This window comes from Caloenas nicobarica, chromosome 19, assembly GCF_036013445.1.
Source record: "Caloenas nicobarica isolate bCalNic1 chromosome 19, bCalNic1.hap1, whole genome shotgun sequence".
NCBI lineage: Eukaryota > Metazoa > Chordata > Aves > Columbiformes > Columbidae > Caloenas > Caloenas nicobarica.
The window spans coordinates 7,239,219-7,262,126 of NC_088263.1; the positions used below are offsets into that span (position 1 = coordinate 7,239,219).

At 42.8% G+C, this 22,908-nt stretch overlaps 1 protein-coding gene across 3 annotated transcripts in view; it reads left to right on the forward strand.

The window, feature by feature from the left end:
* Positions 1-22,908, forward strand: part of NUP214 (nucleoporin 214) — a 41,375-nt gene that overhangs the window by 7,931 nt on the left and 10,536 nt on the right. The window contains exons 11-29 of one of the 3 annotated variants that reach the window (XM_065648332.1): positions 543-704; positions 1,639-2,092; positions 3,448-3,623; positions 4,308-4,399; positions 4,968-5,057; positions 5,436-5,585; positions 5,825-5,983; positions 8,114-8,217; positions 8,744-8,926; positions 9,399-9,484; positions 9,596-9,679; positions 9,990-10,235; positions 10,979-11,140; positions 12,050-12,158; positions 15,402-15,477; positions 16,185-16,293; positions 17,532-17,637; positions 18,399-18,472; positions 20,286-22,052. In XM_065648332.1, coding sequence (XP_065504404.1) covers positions 543-704; positions 1,639-2,092; positions 3,448-3,623; positions 4,308-4,399; positions 4,968-5,057; positions 5,436-5,585; positions 5,825-5,983; positions 8,114-8,217; positions 8,744-8,926; positions 9,399-9,484; positions 9,596-9,679; positions 9,990-10,235; positions 10,979-11,140; positions 12,050-12,158; positions 15,402-15,477; positions 16,185-16,293; positions 17,532-17,637; positions 18,399-18,472; positions 20,286-22,052 — 4,389 coding nt within the window. The remainder of the gene's footprint in view (positions 1-542; positions 705-1,638; positions 2,093-3,447; positions 3,624-4,307; positions 4,400-4,967; positions 5,058-5,435; positions 5,586-5,824; positions 5,984-8,113; positions 8,218-8,743; positions 8,927-9,398; positions 9,485-9,595; positions 9,680-9,989; positions 10,236-10,978; positions 11,141-12,049; positions 12,159-15,401; positions 15,478-16,184; positions 16,294-17,531; positions 17,638-18,398; positions 18,473-20,285; positions 22,053-22,908) is intronic. The other 2 variants (XM_065648333.1, XM_065648334.1) reach the window with 2 other exon arrangements.

Here is a 22,908-nt window from a genome sequence, read left to right on the forward strand (position 1 = left end):
TGCAAAACGCAAGTGTTTTATACCAGAGGTTCAGAACATCATGATGTTTGTTTGATATTGGCTTTCTTTAAAGTAAAAAAACCTTCCTATCTAGCAATTCTCTTTTGTACTTTGTGTGTATAAATGTTAATGATGTGACAGAACTCAAAGGAATGTGAGGATTGCTGAAAGGCTCAGAGGATTGAAAGAGGGAGCAGTGTATAGGTGAAGAAAAAGGACTACTTAAAAATATGAAAAAGCTTGGCACAGGAATTCACAGGTGAAGATTAGGCTTTGTCATTCAGGAGATGACATTTGTTTGTCAAAATAACCCTTCATCTATGAATTTGTGAAACGTGAAGTCAGAAATAGGAAGGGATAAAGAAGGAAAAAAAGAGAATTGGGTATTCACGGAGAAGGAAGGGAACCAAGATACAGGTGAAAGACAGAAGGGAGAAATGTAATAAATATTGTGCTAAGCAAGTCATGTGAAGGTGCCAATGCCAGTAGGAACAGAACAGGAAACTTTGGCTGTGGGACTTAACGTACATGGTCTCTGGCAGGTGATGAGAAGACTCTTCCTCCAGCTCCAGTTCTGATCTTGCTCTCTACGGATGGTGTGCTCTGCCCGTTTTACATGATCAACCAAAACCCGGGGGTCAGATCACTTATTGTGACCCCAGAGCCGTTGCCGTTAGTAGGGGAGAGAGTTCCAAAATCGACAGGTAAGTGCTCCAGTGGATTAGGGAAACACTTGCATTTGTGGATCTTTGTCATCTTCATCTGTACGTGGTCACAGAAAATACTTTTTTCTTTATAATGGTAATGGGGAGCAGTTCTTGAGTGTTTTGTCCCCTCTGCGGAACGAGGCCAAAGCAATTCTAGGAGGCCCTTTGCCTAGCTTTGGAGTGTGTGACTGGGACTGCAGCAGTGACAGTGGGCTCTGCCTGGGGACAAGGATCGAGCACTGTGCAGAGCCGGAGCAGGGTCTGTGTGCTTCAGAGATGTGAAGGTTCTCCTCCGTATGTTTTGCCACAGGAGGCCATGAGATGAACTAAAGTGTTTGGCTGCAGCAAAAGCTTATTTTAAACGATAGCTTTCCGCAGCGCTGTGAAAATTGTGTTAGCAGGTGAAGAGTGGTAGTTTTATCTGAGTTATGTGTTGCCATATGCAGCGTGATGTAGGCAGGTGAGCCGATTGTGTTGCTTGTCTGCAGGCATGCAGTAATAATTGCAAACCCACCATTTCCTTCCCTAAGCCTGAGTTTGCTTCTCCTTCCCCAAACAGAATGCTTTTGTTTGGCAGCCTGCCTCCCTGCAGCACTTTGCCGGCTTGTGTGCTGACAGCCTGTTTTATTTGAGATGGCAGGAACCTCATCGGAATCAATGGGGAAAAGTGAAGCCTTTTCACGAGAAATTCCAGACAACATTAATCTAGATAGACTGTAGTATTGATCGTGGCTTGGACTTGGTGCAGTTTCTGTATCGCTTAGTGGGTTTGGGGACTGGAAGCCCAGCTGTGTCATCTCTCTTCCTCACTGTCCTGTCCGTCCAGTGAGTGAGATAGTGCTGAACTGTCCCCATTTGACCTTGCGATACCTTCTGCCATTAGTCAATGCCACCAAACGAGTCTCTTCCTTCCTCATTTGTCTTTCTGCAGGAAGTACTGCCACGACTCCAACCACTCCTCCAACTTCTGGAAAGCCTGACACAGCACCAGGTGTTGCTCTGACTGCGCCTGCCTCAAGTCAACCTCCTGCAGCGGGTGGAGCGGCTGCTTTTTCCTTTGTGCCTTCAGCTGTGAAGATGCCCGGTGCTACGGGCAGTGATCCTCCGTCTTTCTCCTTTGCCACTGATGCCTCCAAGCCAGCTCTGGCTCCCAGTCTGACTGGAGCAGCAACATTTTCCTTCTCCTCTCCTCCTAAGGCATCTGTGACTCCTGCACCTTCTGTTGGCACCACCACAGCTACTTCCACCTCCTTTTCATTTGGATCTGTGAATTTTAAACCAGCTGCAGAAAGTTCACCTGGGCCACCAGTCTCCACAACACCTGTTGCACAGAAGTCATCTTTTGCACCTTCAGCTTCTGCAGTCAAAGTGAACCTCAATGAGAAGTAAATATAGTAGTTAATGCAGTGGCTGGGCACTTGTTAAATTGCTCCAGGCGTGGCTGTGAAGATGGTTTCTGGCTTTTTGCCCTGACAGCTGTTCCCCATGCTCCCAAGGAAGCACTGAGGAAGGTTCTCTTTATCCCACACATAACTGTCTTGGCTGTGAAAACCTTCCATGCTTCCCATGCCAGAGGTTATGTTCATGGGCAAAATACAAGTGGAGGGAAGATGCAAGAATTAAAGTGATAATTTACCAAATTGCCAGAGACACAGTTGTTTCATATCTGCTTCATAGGCATCAAACAGTAATTCTGTGCCTTGGTTTGACTCAAATCATGGTTAAAGGCTCTTGGGAACACTGGGATTTGAAATCCTTAATGTCTGGGACTAGTTTAGTTGTGGTGGTGATAGCGCAAGTTTGTTTGTTGAAGATTTCTTGCCCCTGACCTAAAGAGTAACTTGCAGATCTGATAGGAAGCTGTATCTATAGCTGATAGATTTCTTTTCCCCTCCTGTGTTCAGTGGAGAAGGTAGTTTTGTGCTTGAATGGATGCTTGCTCACTGAGCACAGGATCTGAAATCTTGAAAGCTTGTTCATGCCAACTGAAGGAAAACTGATATCGATTAGAAACTGCAAAATGGATTTGAGGGATGAGGGCTCTCAGATTTTATATACCCACTCTCCCCTCGAACTCCTGAGACTTGCTATCTTTTTTAGGAAAAATCATTTCAACGCAGAGCTACGTTAATTGGAGTTGCTTTCTGTGGAGAGCAATTTTAATGTAAATGCATCATAAGAAATTTCTGATGGTTCAAATGATTATTTTTTAATTAGAAAAATCTTTACTGCACCAGGATCTGATGGTAGCTCTTTCAGCTTTTAAAATTTTATATTTTGCCTATAAAGTAAATGATATGCTTGTGAATTGGCTATTTAAATTGCCTGCCTTGAGGAGCTGAGTTTGCAGATGAATGGAATTTCATATTTTGCAAAGCTTCTGTTTTAGCCTTGATACAAGGGATGACACTGAAAGACAGCTCAGATTTGCTGTAGGTGGTGCTTTGGTGCGAAATAACAAGATGCGTTTTGAAGCAGAGTAGTACTTCTTGGTGTTTGGCTTTTGCTCACTAGGTGGGTCTATAGTAGCAGGCTTGGTGCTTCCATATATTCAGAAATGATCCTGAATGGCTCCTTGCCACTGTCTCCAGAAGCTACACTTGTAATTTTGTATCTGGAGCTTGAGTTTTTTTGACTTCAAGGGGATGCTAAATTCATTAGAACTTAGTGCTTCGTTTGGGATGGAGGGAAACAGCCAAGACCAGTTCAGAGCTGAAAGATGTTCTGCTTTCTCTTGCAGGTTCACTGCTGTAGACACCTCTTCTCCCACTAGCAGCAGTGGTCAGTGGACTTCCCCAATGTTTTCGTTCTCAACTGCTTCAAAACCTGCTTCTGGAGGTCCTCTGGGCCAGTCCTCGCCCCTCGCAGCCTCTCCTACCACACCACTGAAGGCTTCGACCCCTGTACCTGCAGCAGGTAGGAGTCCGATGCATATTGTTGGGAATAACACATTATAAACAATATTCTAAAAGTTTTAGGATGCAATGAGCTTCATTTGGCTTCTTTCTTTCTCGTTTCTCCTGCTGCGTTTACTGATGTAGCAGAAGTCTTGATTCGCACGCCATAATGATGTGATGGACTTAGTACTGAAACTGAGACGTTTTTCCATTTCTGCACTTTGTTCCCCAGAGAGCTGTATGTGAAACGAATATATTCAGCTTCTTAAGTTCATCCAGAAGTTCTGGCATTTTCAGTAATGTGTAGTACAGCTCTGATTCTGAATATTCCGGGCAGTCACACAGGTCATTGCCTTATCTTGCATCTGGGGTGACTAGAGTTCAAAATGGTCACAAGTGAGTTTGCATTAGATGGCATTCGTTAGCAGAATAATATTCCATTTCTCGAATGATCGTGTGACTGGGGGTTTTGAGGTCCTCTAGGAGTGGTACAGCCAGATATTGAAGAGTGAGAGTTGTTACCCTTCGCAGAGAACTCGACTGGGATTAAAACAGCACCTAAGGAAGGTGTGTTTTGTACTGGGGCCTGTACCACTATTGTTTTTGGATTTGACAGCGATGATTATCGTTGTGTCTGATCACAACTTGTTTTCTCAAGCTTTGTATAAGTTTATAAATCACTGTTCGTCATCTTAAATTCCAGTGTCACGTCCCGCTCAAAGTGTACCTTCAGCTTCTTTACTACAGAAGTCAGCTAAAATCACCCCATCTGCAGCAAAGCCGAGCTCTACTCAGGTAATGGGAACTTGAGTGGGTTCGTTAGTGGGAGAATGTTGTACGTGGCCCATGAATTGCTTCAAATTCATTGGGCTGAATGACTATTCTTTGGTCAAAGAATTAGCTAGCAAATCTGTGGGACTAAAACTACGTTCTATTTATGTCTTTAGAGAGCTGCATTTTGATGTATCTTGTCATAATCAGAGTTGTAGAAACTAATTCTTTCTGTTGTTAGAGAAATGAGGTTTCATGGCTTTCCTAGCTGATAAGCATTCGAGATGCCTTGACCATGTATTGAGAGTGACACCAAACTTGTTGGATATTAAAATGAAAGCAGTAATACAGAGCAGCCCACAAAGATTTCCTTTGCTTTCGTAAAGCTTTGGTCACGTGTGCATACCAGTCTTGGTTTACCATGGAACTGGTATTTATGCTTATGACAGTTGTCTCCCTGGTGACCGATGGACTGGACTGGTAATGGGTGAATGGAGTTTTTACCATCAGGCCTTTTTTGATATTCTAGGCTCCCTATTGCTAAGGATATATCCCTAATATTGGCTTTGCATTTGGTTTGGTTTGTTTTCAGGGCAAATCAGCACTTCCCAGCACACCTTTAGAGAAACAGGCCCACCAGTGGAAGGATTCAGACCCTGTCATAGCAGGAATCAGAGAGGAGGTGAGATTCTCAAGCAGTTTTCTTCATTTTAGAAGCTGTAAGACCACTTTATAAGTACACAGGCACTTATTTTTCAGTTCACATATGTTCAGATGGTGTCTGTCAGTAGTTTAGGAATCAGAATGGAAATTTTTTCCAAGATAATCAACCTGGTTTGTATTTGCTGTTTGTGCGTCCTGTTCAGTCATCTTTAATTTCAGTCACCGTGCTGGAAAAATTGAGTATTCTTTCCTATTAATGTTCAAGAAGAATTTCCTGCTTGGGCTGCAAAGTGACAAGTGTTTATGGTTTAGTAGAAACGTTGTCCAAGAGCTGTGACATTTGTTCCAGACTGTGCTGTGTTTCAGTGGCTGTGCTTTCTTCCCCTTGACTTCATAGATTGCACATTTTCAGAAGGAGATGGAGGAGTTGAAGGCCCGGACTTCCAAAGCCTGTTTCCAAGTGGGTACTCCAGAGGAAATGAAGATGTTGCGGTCTGAGTCAGATGATCTTCACACCTTCCTCTTGGAAATTAAAGAGACAACAGAGGTCAGCAGAGTATCTTCGAACTGCTTAACTCCTCAGCAATGATTATTTCTCACCTGATGTGCTTAACCTGCTAAAACTGAGCTGCTGTAGATGGAACACCTGACTGTCTCGCTTTAATGTGGGGGTGACATTTGGATTTGTACTTTCAGGCAGACACTTGCAGAAGCCCCTGTGCTAGAGATAGCAATGAAAAAATGCTGCTTTGAACCTTGTCACGTCTGTTCTATTTCTATTTGCAGTCACTTCATGGAGATATTAGCATTCTGAAGACAACTTTGCTGGAGGGATTTGCAGGGGTAGAAGAGGCTAGAGAACAAAATGTACGGAATCACAGCTCGGGGTATTTACACTTGCTCTATACGAAACCTTTGGATCCCAAGAGTGAAGCACAACTTCAGGTATGAAACGTGTCACCCAACTTCTAATCTAGAGTTTTAAATAAAACAGACTTGCATGTGCAAGTGCCCAGCAGTTTTGTTCTGCCCTGAGCATTTGCTCTTTCAATATAGTCCAGTAAAAGTGTGAGTTTTGTTTTCCCTGAGTTTGCAAGACATGCTGAAAATCCTCTCCTAAAGCTCTTCAGTGTTGTTGTCATTTGCAGTGATGATTCAAAACTCCAGCTGAAGTACACCTGAGATCCAAGCCTATTCTAAACTTAGAATGTGACTCTTGACATCCTGTTCCCTCTCAACCTGTAGCGTTTGCTCAGAGATTTCAGTTAAAAGAATTTTTTTTTTCAACACTTTGTGGAAGAGTTCTTGGAATTATTTTTATCTTCGGCAAGTGCCTTCTAGAACAATTATTATGACTCAGAGAATTGTGTGGTTAATTTCATGGATGGCAGAGCATAAAGCTAAATGATATTCTAAAAGCTGGGGCACAAAAGAGAATAACCAGCAGTACATAAAAAGGCTTTCAAAGACATGAAAGAAGGTAGGGGTGAATGAAGCACTCTTTTTGTTACAGCTCTGGCGATGAGAGGACTGTTTAACCCTAAGCAAAATAGAGTGAATGTGCCCTACAGATGATACTTGGTCTTTTGTGTGCTGATAAGTTCCCCTCTAGAAGTTTGACCAGCAGGCTGAAGATATAATTGAATGTCATCTTTGTTGCAGTAGATATCAAGAGGCCGCACACAGCCAGTTACTAGAAATCAGCTGACATGAATTTCTTTTAGGTCTGATCTCTAATCTTCACCTGGGTTCTGTAGATTGATTCCGTCTTAATTGTTTGCCTGCTCTGATGTCCAGTATGTCCCTGTGACATTTCAAGCTTATGCTTGTGACTTCAGAGAGATGATAATCTTGAAATGCTTATTTCACTGATGTAGAGAGAGGATCATGAGGAAAGAATAACAGTGGGAGAGACGTGGAATGTAAGGAGGGAGCTTTCAGGTCAACTTTCTGAAAGTTCACAAGAAAGACAGCTCTAATCTGACTCTTAAGTTTTGTTCAGTCTGGATCATTCCCGTTTTCCTGGGTGAGAAAAGCTCACTTGCTCAACTTCTTGAATGAGTTTTCAATGAAGTTTTAAAGATTCTGAGGCTTTTCTGATGTCCAGCTGTATCGATTTGCTGTCCAGAGAGTTGTGGCTATAAAATGCCTGTAGTTGCTGAAGAGAGGAAGCCTGTGCTTGGTGCTGTGTAACACTGAGCCCACAGCAGTACTGGATTTGGTTTCAGGATGGGTGCATCATGTTAGAATTTCATGCTGTGTCTTGAAAACAGTTGCAGTGGGATTTTTCCCAAGCTGTGTTACTTGTCCACTTCATCATTTTATTGAAGTGAGCATTTTGTTGAGCTGAAACCAACTGCAGCTTCCATTTCCATTTTACGAGATCAGAGTTCAAGTCGTGTTCGTGCTGGAGGGGTGACAATAGCGAGACTGAAGGCTGGTCTTGTTTAGGGAGCAGGGCTTCTAGCCAGAGGCCTCTGGCTTAGTTGTGCAACTATATGGTCGTGGATAAGTCACTTCACTCTCTCTGTGCTTAACTTTTTTTATTATTATTTTCCTACCTATAAAAATCTAGTTAATTCTTTGCCTTATTGTGGGGGTTGTATTTGTGAATGCTTGAATGCTCTCATGAATCATAGTCTGTGAACGCCGGTATACCAGAGCTATGTGAATAGCCTGCAAAGCTTTGATCACCTATGATTGTTACAAGTTTCAACATTGTAAAATGGGAGCAAATGACTCATGTTCTGGAAATGAGATCTGAACTAAGATTTGTTTTGTGATGTTTGTAAAACCATTTCTGTAAAGACCTGGTAATGTTTTGCAAGCATTATGGAAAGTATTATTTCTAGTTGAAAGCTGGGATAGTATGTCCAAGACAAGCCCTCTGGCTACTCCATTGATAAGTAGATTTTCACTGTGTTGGGTTCTGTTGTGCTGGTAAAACTTTCCAGGCAGAAATACGGGAAAGTGCCACATGGCTTGGACTCAGTGAGCCCAAAGGGTCTTCAGCTTCTTCACCTGAAACTGGGATTTCTGAAGTGAATTAAAAACTGACTTTATTTTGCATGGTAGGAAATTCGACGCTTGCACCAGTACGTGAAGTTTGCTGTTCAGGATGTGAACGATGTTCTGGATTTGGAGTGGGATCGGCACCTGGAACAGAAGAGAAAGCAGAAGTAAGTAACTGAAATTGGAATACAGAACAACTGTAAGGAACACGCCAGTGAATCAGGCGTTAGTCTCTAATCAACAGACAAAAGCCTTTTTCCATTTAACAGTATGACCTTTTTCAAGGGAGTCTAGGAATAAACCTTGACTAAGGCACCTAATGGGAGTTATAGGCTCACACTATTTGGCTTCACACATGTTATAAGGTTGCTGCATCTCTCTTTACAGTGTAAATAGTGCTTATAGAAAAAAACTGTAAAATAAACTTTGTAGAAACCAAATGCATCAATTTGTGGTAGTTAATAAAGGAAACACTTTGAAGTAAATGAGCTAAAGGAATAAACTTGCAGTATCTCCAAAGGAGAAATATTCATTTGAAATGAACTGAACCGTTTTGGTGTTCAAACCAAACCATGTTTGACCTCGTGGAGTTTAAGTAGGAAGAACCACTAAACTACTTTGCGTATGCATGCAGGCTTGTGGCCAGATATATAGAATGGTCCTTACGCCTGTCTCTTCATCTGATTTCTTGAGGCGTCTGATAGTTCCTGAGCGAGAGACTTTGTTTAACACCCTGGCTAATAACCGGGAAATAATCAATCAGCAGAGGAAGAGACTAAATCAGCTCGTGAACAGCCTACAGCAGCTCCGACTGTATAATCAGACATCTCAGTGGAGTGTTCCCAGTGATACATCTTCTCTTAGCAGTGCTCAAAGGTATGTGAAACACGAATTCCTGAGTGGCGTTCACACTCTCTTGCCCCCAGCAATGTGCAAGGGTGTATTCTTCAAAGAATTATGTTCTGTGGATGTGGTGTGGGAGTACAAGATGTCCTAAAAATGATATTAAACTATGCCCAGGTAATACAGAAACTCCTTGGTTATATTCTGTGACACACTGTTTGATGATTACTGGACATTTCCCCTAAAAGTTATGGGTTTTATAGTAAATGGGATAACAGAGCCTCTAGGCTGAGTACTGCTGGTTTTCTGTCCAAATCAAGGGAAGAAGTGCGTGGCTCTTAGAGTTTTCAAAGTAATTAAAGATGCACGTGTTTAAATAGCACAGTGTCTAGAGGAGCCAATTGTTCTTCCAGATGAGCCAATGGTTCTAGTGGTTCCTTTTGTTCCTGACTCGGTTGGTTTCTTTCTGCTGATCGTGGTTTTTCACTGCTCTGCCTTGTTCCAGTTTTGACAGTGACCTTGAAAGCCTGCGCAATGCCTTGATGAAAACTACCTTGGAATCACATGCCAAACCTCTGCCTAAAGTACCTGGTAACTTATTCTTTCTTCCTGGCCTTCATACCATAAATGTGAATTACTTTTTTTTACTTGCAGTTTGATTATAGACTAATAACTGTTGTTTTGTTTTGGGTTTTTTTCCAGCTAAATTATCCCCTGTGAAACAGGCACAGCTGAGGAATTTTCTAGCCAAGAGGAAAACTCCACCAATTAGGTCTACAGCTCCAGGTAAACCTTTAGTTACCGTAGAATTCTGAAGTGTTTTCCAGGAGGATGACTTAGCTGCTGTCAGTCCTGAAGTTAGCTTTTAGCCTCTCACTCCTCAACCCCTACTTCTTGTTTTCTCTTCCCCCATCTGCTCTCAGTAAGAGTTTCCTTCAGTTACTGTCATGTTGAAGGCTGCCTTTCCTGGCAGTTAAGAAATTAAATCCTATGAATGCAGGATTAAAAGAAGCCTAAAATAAGGTGTCTGTGTCTTGGCTGTTAGGCTGAATGGTTTTCTCAATACACAGACATGATTTTGTTTCTGATATTGCAGCAAGTTTGTCTCGATCTGCCTTCTTGTCGACAAGATATTATGAAGATTTGGATGAAGTCAGTTCAACATCCTCGGTTTCCCAGTCACTGGAGAATGAAGATTCCCAGACAGTGGACCAGGAAGAAGAGGCTGCTCCAGTCCAAGTCCCTCGTCATGCTCCTGTGGTCCGAACCCCCTCTATCCAGCCTGGTTTGATGCCTCAGTCTCCGTCCTTTGGGAAACAGCACCTTCCCCTGGGTACTTTGCGTGAGTTGTTTTTGTGATGTCTCTGCTATTCTGCATGTATCCTTGTCAATATCTTTAACTACTGTATCTATTGTCAGTGCTTCAGATCCTGGAAAAATGAGGTTGCAGTGCGCAGATTTACATTGCCAGCTTTCCAGAGTGGCATTGTAATCTCATGAACTTGAGCTAAAAGTAGTAAAATATCTCGACTCATTGACTGTGTTTTTCTGATACCCTGTTTCTTTCAGATCTTACTGACCATAGGTGGCATTGTATTCCTTTAGTACTTTGGGCATTATTTTAAGAAATAATGGCATACACTTAAAGCAAAGTCCAGGGAACTGAAGTATTACTGCATTTGGTTGATGTGGCCAAGGTCAGGAGTTCTGAGCCCACTAAGTCACAGTAAGAACTATAATTGCATGCACTCAGTTTTCTTTGTACAGGAGGGGGGTTTTTCAATATCTCTAGCCAGAGAGAAAAATAAGGTGTCAGCAAGTGTCTGTAACAGCAAACTGAAAGTCATCTAATGCCTTGAAATGACAACTGTTGAGATTAACTGGCTGAATTCATTGGGATATACAGAAACTGCCAGGGACAGATTGTGTTGATTGTTTAAAAGCCCTGTGCGTCAGTCTGGTCAGAAGGAACTGGTATGCTTAGAGGAGCAGTTCAGCAAAGGCTTTCAAGTTGCCCTGGTTTGTAGAGATGTAGTGAAGTGTAGTTTTCTTTTTTTTATTATTATTTTTTTTTTAATTTTGTAGTGCCTACATCTTCAAACAGAGTCATACCACAAGGGGCAGACAGTACAATGCTTGCAACAAAGACAGTGAAACACGGGGCCCCCGCTCCTACCGTCACCGTTCCAGCACCGCAAGCAGCCGCTGCTGCAGCTCTGCGGAGGCAGATGGCCAGCCAGGCCCCAGGTAAAGGCTGGCCGATGGCCCAAGTGACCTCTGGGCAGTTGAATGTGGCTTTCACAGGAATTTAGTACTTTCAAAGGAGGAGATCATCAGACAAAGTGTGATGCAGATCTGTATTTGTTTCTTTTGGCTTCCTCGTTCCTGTAAACTGCAGTACAAAATGCCTGAGAAACTCTCGCCTCAGGTGTCTTTGTGCAGTGACAGAAATGTTGATGACTCTTTGGAGATCCTGGCACTGCAGTTGATCTGTGTGCAGGAAACTGTTCGAGAGCAGAGAAAGGATGTCGCTGGCCTATATTAATAACTCGTCATTATTAGCTATGCAATTAAAGATCTGAATTGTAAAACAGTTTTAATGTTGAAAAGTTAAAGGTGAACCGTTGAGTTAAGCCTAGGATCTGCTTGTAAGGTTTTGAGTTGACAGGAGAAAGGTTCCCCAATTTAAGCTTTTCTCATTTGGTTTTATATATTTCTCGGTGCTTCCCCAGTACTGCAGCATCAGCGCAGAAAAGAAACAAAATTCCATTACTGGTAGAGGAATTGGATTAATTTATTTTCCTTGCCCAAGGAGAGCATAAGTACAGAAAGTGGACTAGTGACATGAATTCTGCCAGAGGCTGGGGTATAACTGTGCAGGTCATTTCTGTTAACCTAAGATGTTACAATGTAGGCAAGGGAAAGTTTGTAAGAATAATTAGATTGGGTCAACTAACAAGCAGAAATGTACCAGCTATATAGAAAGCTGTCGTCTTTGGTGTCCTTACTGAAGGCTGAGATAACAAAATGTTTTGGGCCAGATACACCACATACCTTCTAGAAACTTGCATGGATTTCTTCTGGAGTTACTTACAGGCACCATATTGAATGAAATGTTTAATATGGAGATCATCTTTACTTTTTTTTTTTTTAAAGTGGTAAGCACTTCCTTGACTGAATCAACTCTGAAGAACGTTCCTCAGGTGGTGAACGTTCGAGAACTCAAGAGTAGTGCATTGACTCCAGCTGTTTCCACGGTAATAGGGTGAGTAGGTGCTCTCCTACTTTCCAATAACCTTGGGTAACACATGCAATAGAGCACGTCTGCCGGTGGGGAGCAGTAGTAGTATTTTACATAGTCTGACTATGTAAGGCCTAACGTGGATGCATTTAGAGTATTGGGTGTATGGAATGAAAGGAAGAAATATTTTCTTTCCAGGTCATTCAAGGATTTGCTAATGGCTTGTTCTGAACAAACAATGAGACCAGTATTAACCTCCTCCTCCTCCATTAGTCTGTGAAATGTGTTTTAGTGCATTGCCTGCTTTTGGGATCCAGTGATTTCACTGCTAATATGTACTTTGGATCTGGTGTCTCTCCAGTCACTACCTCTATTCTGCCTTTTTCTGCGAGGGGAGCACACCCCTCTGTTGCTGAGTGTGGTCTGTGAGCTGAAGCTGTCCAGATGTTGTTCTTTCTACTTCATCATCCATTACAGAGAAAACCTTTTCTGGAGTACACCTCTTGTCTGTTCCTAGATTCACCCCCTGAGGCAGAACTGTGCTCTGGCTCTTCTGGAAACTGGTCTCAAATTTTTTAATATCAGAATTTGGGTGTCAATAGGGACTGATCAGGTATTTAACCTTGAGTTTGTTAAGATTTCTTGTGAGTTAACTGCAGCACTTGGCTTTCCTACTTCTCTGCCTCCTACAGACAAGAGCCAGCTCAGCTCATTCCAGAGATTTCTGTCTTATCACCAGGCTCTGTCACTAGCCACAGAATTAGTCCTTTTCCCTGTTGTCATAATGACCTTGAAGCTGTCTTTGCGTGGAGTTCCTACTGTTGTTTAAGACCAAGATAATGCATGGCTGGGCTGGGCTGGGGGGGAGGCAAGGGCACTACTGAAAAGTCTGAGCAAAGATGGAGTTACTGCGTAAAGCAGGATAAACTCAGCACATATATCTGATTGTAAGTCCACATGAAGTTGCAAATGCTTTATTCATATATCTGTAGGCTATACATGCAGCTTCTGGAACAGTGTCTGTTGTTACATAATTTCTGGTGTTCACATGTGTGTATAACCTTCACTGTCAAAGAAAAAAGGTGAAATTCTTTTGCAGCTTTTCAAAAAGAGAACAGTCTTACCGTGGTGGCACTCAGCTGCTGACCTTGAAATTCATGGTTTCTTCTACATTTTGATTGGGAAACACTTTGGGAGCTTTTTATTATCTTAGTTTCTCCTATTAGTGATAAACTGAGAGGGAGAAGGGCAATGCTACATCATTTGAAAGTAAAATTGGCAAACAGCTCTGCTTGGGAAGTGTTGCTAAGAGCAGTGTTATGACTGAGAAGAGTTCTCCACCCTTTGTTTCATCAAAAATATGATGAAAAAAGTAGAGAGTACTGACTGTACATAGACAAGGACATGAGCGAGCGGTACATATCTGAGATTGGTTTTCACTTGAACTGTAGTTAAAGACCTGTCTTACTTTCAAGTAGTTTTAGGCTGGCAGGATTGATTGATCTCTCTAATTTATAGACCACCAGCTAGCTTGATATCTCGAAGACTTTTTACAGTCTTATTTTATAGCTGACCTCATAAATTCTCTAAAAATTCTACCCAAATGAACCTGCGCCTGCCAGTCAGAATCAGCACTATAATAAAGAGCATTCACCCAGCAAAGTTAATTCATCAGTTTTTGCTACTTCAGACATCCTGGCTCTCTTTTGCTGCCACAGCACACTCTTCGGGTTGTTAAGCAGTAATGATTTTTCAGTTGTTATCAGTTCCTCAATGACCTGTGGCTGGGTGTATTGGGGGTCCCAGTCCAGTTATTCATGTGTAGTTTTCAGGGGGAAAAAAAAAAAAAGAACAAACCTCTCTCCACCACTGAAATCAAAACCAGCATTTTCATAGTCTTGTCAGAGGAGCAGTGGGTCAAGTGATCTTGAGACTTTTCTGGGGAAAAGGTCCCACGTTCTCATGCATTTCACAGCCTGTCTGTTGTTTTCTTCTTTGTTCAGGGTTTGTATGAACTTGAAATTCAGAGCTGCATCTTCCCAACATGGACTCTTTCCAGTCCTAATCTGAAGTTTTCCTTGTTTGCTTTACATTTGCTCTGGGCAGAGGGCAAATCCAGGCCATGCAACGTAGAGAGCAAGTGCTCATTGCTGGAAGGAAGGACTTACTAATAACAGAAAGCCGTTTAAGGCACAAAACCCTATCCCAGATCAAATGGCTATGAAAAAATACCGTTTCATGTGCGTGTCCCCTTCCTTTGGAATATAGTAGGAAATTTCTCTGAGCTGGCATGTAGCTGACTATATGGTAAATGCAGTTTGGGAGTTCTCGTGCTTAGGCGATACATGACTTTGCACAGATTCGCTTACTGTCTGGATTTGCAGCCTCGGCCCTTTCTATAGCACAGAGGTTGCTTGTTGCCTTAGGGAACACCTGCCCTGGGTCAAGATGGAAAGAGCCTGCTAGGCTAAGAGAGAGCTGGCCTTTGCCACCAAGAGAATGCAGTCAGCACTGAATTTATTGTGCTTCCGCAGGCTTCTGTTACTGCCCATTTAAGCTGCTGAACCTGGTGAGCCACGGACTTGAGGAGAGGCTAAAACTGGGTGGCTGTTCCCAGGTTATAGTGATTTTGTGTGTTAGCAGCGCACAGTGTGTAGGATGCTTCACCCCAGAAGTAGATGCTGCTCTGCAGCAATCTGTATACTCTGATGTACAATTGTTTCATAGTCAAAATTTGCAAATCTATAATATAGAATATAGGTTAATTTTATCACAGTTCTTGCCATGACTTTGTTAATGTTTATACTACACTTGAAAGATATGAAGTGCTTTCTCTGCACCCCCAGCTTAGTCTCCTTGCTCAGCATTTCTGAGAGTTGCATGTACTTGTCTGGGCTCCACGCTATAAAGGAAGCTTCTTAAATTTGTTATCCACTAGGCATAAAATTGTAATCTCCTTACCTGCTGATTTTTCATCAACTCCCTGTAAGATAGAAAGGCCTGACTCTCTTCGATGGCAAGAGTGTGTGAAGAAGACTTGATCGTTTAAGTCTAGAGCTTTAAACACATTTGCAGACTTCCTTTGTTAAATGTGGCTGATTCATTTAAGAGGTTTATTCCCTAATCAGATTTGTTCGTTTCGAGTTGTGTGTGGAATCTTTAATAACGGTGATTGTTCAAGACTTGTGGAAGCTGTACTTTTTGAGAGGTGAGGAAGTCCTCTTTTAGACTAGTCATTCATGTCGTGTTTTAATTTTTCCTTTTAAGGTCATCTGTACCTCACTCTGCAGCCCAGGCAGTCCACCAGGTTTTGGCAACTGTTGCTACAAATCAAGCTAAACAGGTATCTTGCTGTAGAACCCTTTCCCTGTGGAAAACTGTACCCGACTCAGCACAGTTTGGTGATTTAATCATTGGTGAACAGGTTATCTAAAAATCTCTTTTTGCAGCTTGTCCTGTGTTCTTGGCGAACTATGTGACCTCACCAGTGTGATGCCAGGCATATCTTTGTTATGTCTTGCTTTTTCTCTCTTTTGAAGACTCACAGCTTTCTAATGGCCACAGCCTTGCAGCACTAAGGGTTGCAACTACCAAGAAACTGTATTAGGGTAGATATACCTAAATTTCACCAAAAACCAAAACCAACAAAACAACCACAAAACCAACACAAACTGGCAATCAAGGGACAGAGTAGTTTACCTGCCGTTATTCTATTGAAAATGTTTCTTATTGGTTGACCAGCTGATAGGTTTTATGTCCACACATCAAAAAAACATGCAGGAGTCTTTGTCCCTCGGAATCATTGAGCTGTTGCCTATGGAGCCTTACTGGCCTCTGCAAGAGACTTGTTGAAAAAGTTGAGTATTGATCCCGTACTTAACTGGCAAGACTTAATGGGCCCAAGATGGAAGGACATTTCCAAGCGCTTCAATCACCTTCCTCAAGTTTGTTCTTAAGTCATTGCATGACTCTCATAATACCAGACTAAAGTCAGAAGGACCTTTGTTAATGGACAGACTGCACTGACCTGAAGTGGTTTTGTGTTTTCAGACACCTCTAACAAGCTCACTGAAGGGACAGGCTCCACCTTCCTCCGTGTGTGCACCCACTCCTATGGTATCTACATCTGGTCCAACATCATCTGGCAACAAACTCCCAGGTAAGTCGCCTTTGGTGGAGATAGAAGTAAGGCCTGGATGTCTCTTGCCACCTGTCAGGGTGCACAATCCAGAGAGTGAAGACACTGAGGAAAAAAGATCTGCCTCCACTGAGAGGCTGCTGTGCCAGTCTTGAGGGAGAGAGTTGGAAAAACCAAAGTACAGAAGAGTAGGGGAGTGGTTTTGTGTACAGCCCTATGTTTTGTCTCTGTGCCTGCATCTAGAGTTCAAGGACACAATTCCTCATTCAAAGTGGACTCAGAATATCTAACTGTTAACAAGAAATGTTCAAAGTGCATCTACCAAAGGCTACTGTAGTTTGACAGCAAATCAAGAGCAGATATCTTTGCTGGTTTGTTTTTAAAACATGAAATGTTGCATTTGTGCAGGAAAGTGATTACATCCTGAAGTAACAGGAGTAGTTTTTCCATGCGTTGATTTTTCCACAGGCTGCAGCACCGTAGGTGTACCTGGACTAGCCTGAAATGAGCTAATTCAGGTCCTGGGTCTGTTGAGCTCTGGGCTCTGTGACCAATTTCAAAGCCAGTTCAGATACTGTGCTCTGCTGTGCACAGCTTAGAAGCTTTGAAGGAAAGGAATGCTCAGTTTACATCAGTCAGTGCAAAGTGGGGAAGAGGAGACTCTTAGGGAAGGAATGAATTGATTTTTAATGTGTATTAGATAATAACACTTGCATTGGATGTGGTTTTATAAGCCTCTTGCATAAATGTCTGAAATCCGTCTCTCTTGCTCTTCTGCCTTTAATCTGTGGATGTAGGTTGCCTCTTAGCTGGGGTAAGAAGCAGTAAAAATAACTAGGAATCATATTTGACTTGGCAAACACTTCTTAAATTTTGTTTTATTGAAAATGTCAGCTCCTGAATTTGATAGCACTGCCTTTGTATTTCAAATGTGTTTTGATATTTAGATGAGAAATTATACTAAGAATGTCTTGATTTTTTTTTAATTGTTTAATTGTCAAGATGATTACACCTGTCTTTGCTTTAATCAGATATATGTTATTTCCTTAAATCTTTGAAATAATTTGTGTTCCCTGTCATTGTAACAGTAGCAGGAATATTTCTGTGCACAAATATCAGACCTCATATAAGTAACAAAAAAGCTTTGTTTCCAAGAGATAAAATTCCAGACTGCGTACAAACTATTCCTTTCTTTTTGGGTAGCTGGATGACAAGGTGGTTTTTTTGTTATTTGTAAGACTTGTTTTTGTAACTTACAGGACAAGGGACAGTAAAAACAGTTACAGCAGTGACTTCTTCTACAGTGACATCAGTCCCAGCAACAACGGCACAGCTTAGCAAAGCGTTCTCGTTTTCTTCTGTGGGGTCTGTATGAACGTTAATGTTTTCTTTGTAGTTGTTAAATATGAGTGTATCACCTGTTAGAGCAAGTGTTACCTACAAGGTGCTTAGTGTTGTAAAATGGCACCTGCAAATGATAGATTGGGGACAGGGGTTGCACCAGAGTTCTTGGAAGACCTTGGTGTTTGTGGAACCTGAGTGGGACCTGAAGATCTGTGAGAATTTGACACAGTATCATGTTGCTTTGAGATTTTTCAGTTTGTAACTAACCACGAAAATCAAGAGTAACTTTGTCTTGCTATGAGCGATCTCCTTTTTTTGACGGGTGGTAGTATCCAGTTTTTCTGTTTTGTACATGCACTGTCTCTTAGGTTTTAGCTCTTCTAATTTTAAATAAACTCCAGTCGCCACTGTGGCTTGTGCTCTTTTGTGTCCCAAAACCTCTCAGGATTTGGTGCATGGTGTTCAGCTGCCGAGCTGAATGGAGACGAAATACGCAGCAGAAAGGAAAGAATATGGGAGGATGAGGAGTGGTCAAAAGAACTCTGAACTGTCTTTAGCTCTCTAGAAGCCTTATCAGAGGGGAAACAAATGGAGCCCAGTCTGTGTGTGTGCTTCTCTCTGCCTATTTAGTTGTTGGAGGAACCGTTGTTGTGCCTGTGTGCCTGACTTTGTGCAAGACTGTACTGGAAATCTGAGTCTCAAAGTTGTGTTAATCATGGGGCTGGAAGTTTCAACACTTTGAGCGAAGTATCATTCTTTCCCTTTCTCCTCTTTCCTTCTAGGTCTGGATTTACTTTTGGCGCTGTCACATCAGCTGCTTCATCACCGACGCTGCCCAGCCTCACTTCCTCACAAGGTTAGTTTGGAAGAGTGTGCAAACAGCATCGCATCCCTGCTGAGAGAACACTTACTCTTCCTAATTCGTGTGGTTCTTGTTTTATGTTGCAGTTCTATTATTAAAATTGCAGTAGCTGCAATAACATTATATCCATATGCTGGATTATGCGCTGTGATGCACAGGAATCTAGGCCACCTGCCTTGCAATTAAAGTATAAGCAAAATATTTGCTGCCAAGAACATCTAGGAGATACTGGTTTATGAAAACAGTAACGTTTGTAGTCACTTCCTCTGCTGTCTTTAATCTGTAGATTTTAAAGTTGCCAAGGTGGTCTGACGCAGAAAGCTTTAAGTGAAATAAGCATTTATTAACGAGAGGGGAATGCTTGGGGTGGTTTGTGTTGCTTCTCAAGTTGAGGTGACAATATATAGGCTGCCTTTCCATTTCATAGGTAGATCATATTTGCCCAGTCTGGAAAAAGGGGACTGATATGTCTGCTTTATAATATTCTCAAAGTTTTCTGCCTCTAATTTCAGCCTTGCAAAAGAGACTGTATGGTCAAAAACTCGCTTCCAATGTTATTGGTTCCTCTGATAAAAGATATCACCTCTTCTTAGAAATCTTGGCTTGCTTATATCCTTAGACTATCACAGCCACAGCAATGCTACTGATGCTCTGACTTTAAGCAGAGAGAACTAACTTGGCTTAAAACTTGAAGATTCAGTTAATGTCAAAGCTTAGGTTAATAGCACTGATTAAAGGAGGAGTGAGAGGCACAGGGGACAGACTTGTAAACCACCGCCTTGTGTGAGGGCAGTTCCTTCACACTGCACTGTGGAATGGTAGAGGCACCTTTGCCTCTGTTAGCTGGTGATGGAAGAACAGAAGGAATTTCAGTGCCTCAGGAGGAAAGAAATGCTACGTTATTCAATGTCAGTTACTAATATACTTAAATATACTTATTTACAGGATAAAAATGAAGGATAATACCAGCTGTGCTAAGAAGCTTTTGCTTTTTGTTATTTGATCTCCATGCAGATTTCCTGTACCTTGTCCAAACCAACCCATAGTCCAAAGACTAATGCAGTGTCTTCAAGCCAGAATTTGTGTATGTTTGGTGCTCAGAGATGAAATTACAATACACCGAATAAACCGAATCCAGTCTCCCCTAAAACTTCAGCAGTTTCACACTGTCGGACATCAGTATATCTTATAAGTGGACCTAATTTGGCAATTACGTTTCAGAGCTTTTCTCTAGTCTTTCAAAGCTGAAAACAGGCTGCATAGAAACTGGTTGGTGGTCTATAAAGAGTTGATTTTGTAGAGAAAGATTTGATTCTGTAGACTTTTCAAGTGCCATGAAGTATTTTTATGACCCAAACTCTGTTCTGAGCCCTTGGTTTAAACAGAGGGTTCTTTAGTGTGTGTCAGGAATTGTTTAGCTGAATCAAGAAGGGGTGAAAATGGTTAACAACAAATGGTCTGCAGTAACCAGGTCTCTTATGGCTTTATCAAACTCTTGAAAAAGAGACGGGAGCTGAAGGCTGAAATTGTCTGTACTCAAATAGAAGGAGAGTTAAATGAAGTGACATGGAAGTAACAGTGTTTGTCACTTCAACCCTGTCCATAAAGGTTTCGGATGTCACTGTAGTCTGCTGAGCGCACATGGAAGTGGCAGTTTCCTGATGGCCCGAAGGCTTATAGTTCTGAGGCAAGAGCGCTGTCTCTCTAACACTCTGTGAAGCACTAAAGCATGCTGTTACTGTGAGGATGATAAACGAGCGTTGCGTACCGTAACTCAGTTTGTAACTTCTATCTCTCTCTCTAACAGCCCCTGCTAAAGAATCCACCCAACCTGATTCATTTTCACTTGCCGGGAGTTCCAAATTTGGAGTAGTTGCTGAGGGCTCCTTTGCTTTTGGGTCCTTCAAGCCAACAAGTGCTCCAGGAGCCTCAGTAGGAAATAGCTCCTCAGCAGATGGCACCCAGTCAAACAAACCTGCTGCAACGTCATCTCCTGCTCCTTCCACAGCCTCTGGCAAGTTGGATATCTCTCCATCTAAACCAGGAGATCAATTGTTTCAGAGCAATCTAGCTGGTGAAACTCTTGGGAGCTTCTCAGGACTACGGGTTGGTCAAGTAGATGAAAATGCCAAGACCACCACTAAAGTGCCATCCACCGGTGTTGCAGGAGCACAGTCAACAAAAGTATCTACAATACCTTCTGGGTTTACTTTTGGTGCTCCCCTGTCATTAGGAAAAGCTGGAGAAGCTGCTTCAACATCAGGCACATCGGCTGGCACGGCATCCCCGGCCGTCAGCACTAGTGCCACGGGCAATCTCTTTGGCAACGTCCAGATAACCAGCACAGGGTCTTCTGGGGTGTTTAATCTTGGAGGCTCTAGTGGTAACAAACCCCCCTTTTCATTCGGTATTCAGCAAGCGAACAATATGAGCACGTCCACCTCTACCCCTTCTACTCTCTCTGCTTCAACATCTCTCTCATTTGGAAGTTTCTTGAATTCATCACAAACTGCTGTCCCCACCGCAACTCCTAATAAGGGTGCAGGGGATGCCAAATTACTGCCTGTGACAGAAAAGCCATCTGAAAATGAAGCTGTGGCAGCTGGCTCTTCCCCTCCAATGCCACAGTCATTGCAGCCACAGGTACAGCTTTCAGAGCCTGTTAAAGAACCCGCTTTACCCCAGGCCACGGCTGGGGACGCCGGCTCTGTGGCCTCTGGCACCACAGTGGCAGCACCTCCCTCTGATGCTGTTGCTGTTTCTGCCTCCACAAGTGATGTGAAGCCACCGGTGCCTCCCACCATCTCTGCATCTGCCCTGCCAGATCAGAACATCTCAGCGACAACCTCCACGACAAACATTGCCTCTCCTGCAGAAGCAACAAACGCGTTGGCCGCTACCTCTGATGTTACTACGTGTGTTCAGAGCCCGACTGTTGGTGCCTCTGTGTTTGCCCCCACGTCTGCAGGCTCCTCAGTGTTCTCTCAGCCTCCAAGTTCCAGCTCTTCTGGCTCAGCGTTCAGCCAGCCCGCTGGTGATACAGCTGCCACTCCTGCCACACCACCTGTTTTTGGACAACTCCCAGCAGGTACCACAGCATCCTCTCCATTTGGGCAGCTCACCACCAGCACCTTGTCCACTGCCACCGCTACCACGCAGGCTGCCAGCTCTGCTTTTGGTACCTCTGCTTTTGGCACCACCACTACCGGGGGCTTTGGTCAGCCAGCGTTTGGACAAGCACCGACCTTTGGGCAACCAGCAAGCAGTTCTTCAGGTAGTTTCACTTTTAGCCAGTCTGGGTTTGGGACAGTGCCAGCTTTTGGCCAGCCAGCAGCTTCCACGGCAGCCTCCAGCAGCGGCAACGTTTTTGGAGCGTCGGCTAGCACCAACAGTGCCAGCTCCTTCTCCTTTGGACAGCCGTCTGCCAGCACAGGAGGTGGGTTGTTTGGCCAAAGCAGCCCTCTGGTGTTTGGGCAGAATGCCGGATTTGGGCAAGGAGGATCCGTCTTTGGCAGCGCTGCCGCTGTCACTACTACGACGTCATCTGCTGCGTTCAGCTTCTGCCAAGCTTCAGGTAAGAACAAACCGCAGGAAGACACAAGACATTTTTTTATGCTATTTTCTTCCCCTGTGGCACTTGACAATTTTTGCTTTACATTTTTTGGTTTTGTTTTGTTGGGGTTGGTTGGTTTGTTTGTTTTTAATTAGTAAGAATAGGAGTTACAGTGTGTGTGAGCGGGAAGCTAATGTTGGAGACCAAACAAGCTTTTGCTCTGCTTCACTATTCATCGGTAGACCTCTGAATGTCACCTTTTCAATCCACTCTTGCATTCTTTTTATACTTAAAAGTCTACCTTGACTTAATTTTGAATTATGTATTGTCCCATCTGTTGCACAGTAAGTGTAAAAAGTATTAAACTAGTATGTTGTTGTAAATTGTCACACTAGAGCGGCAAGGCAGCTCTGAGTTCATAATCAAGACACAGATGTGACACTTCCTTTGGTTGGCCCTGTTGAGTATGTGCAACACTGGATGTATAGCCAGGTATAGTACTGTATCATGATCTGGGGTGGCAAAAAAAAATCTTTAAACCCTCAGAGTGACAGGTTAGCAAGGAACTAATTTGTTAAATCTAGTTTTGCATTTGGAAAGACCTCAAAATTAAATACAACGTGACCACCAGCTACCCGTCTACACAGTTAAATGCAACACTTGCACAGACCAAAGCTTCTTGGTCAGTCTCCTTTTGTTCTCCATGTTGCTACAATATATTGTTTTTTTCCAAAGCTTTGTCTGTACAATCTTCAGAGAGATCCCAGGGGTAAGTGAAAAGTACATAGTAATAATAGGGAACATGTATTTCCAAGCAAGAAAAACTAATTGGGTTCATTTAATTAAAAGTGATGGCACTGTAGGCCAGCTGCTTGCT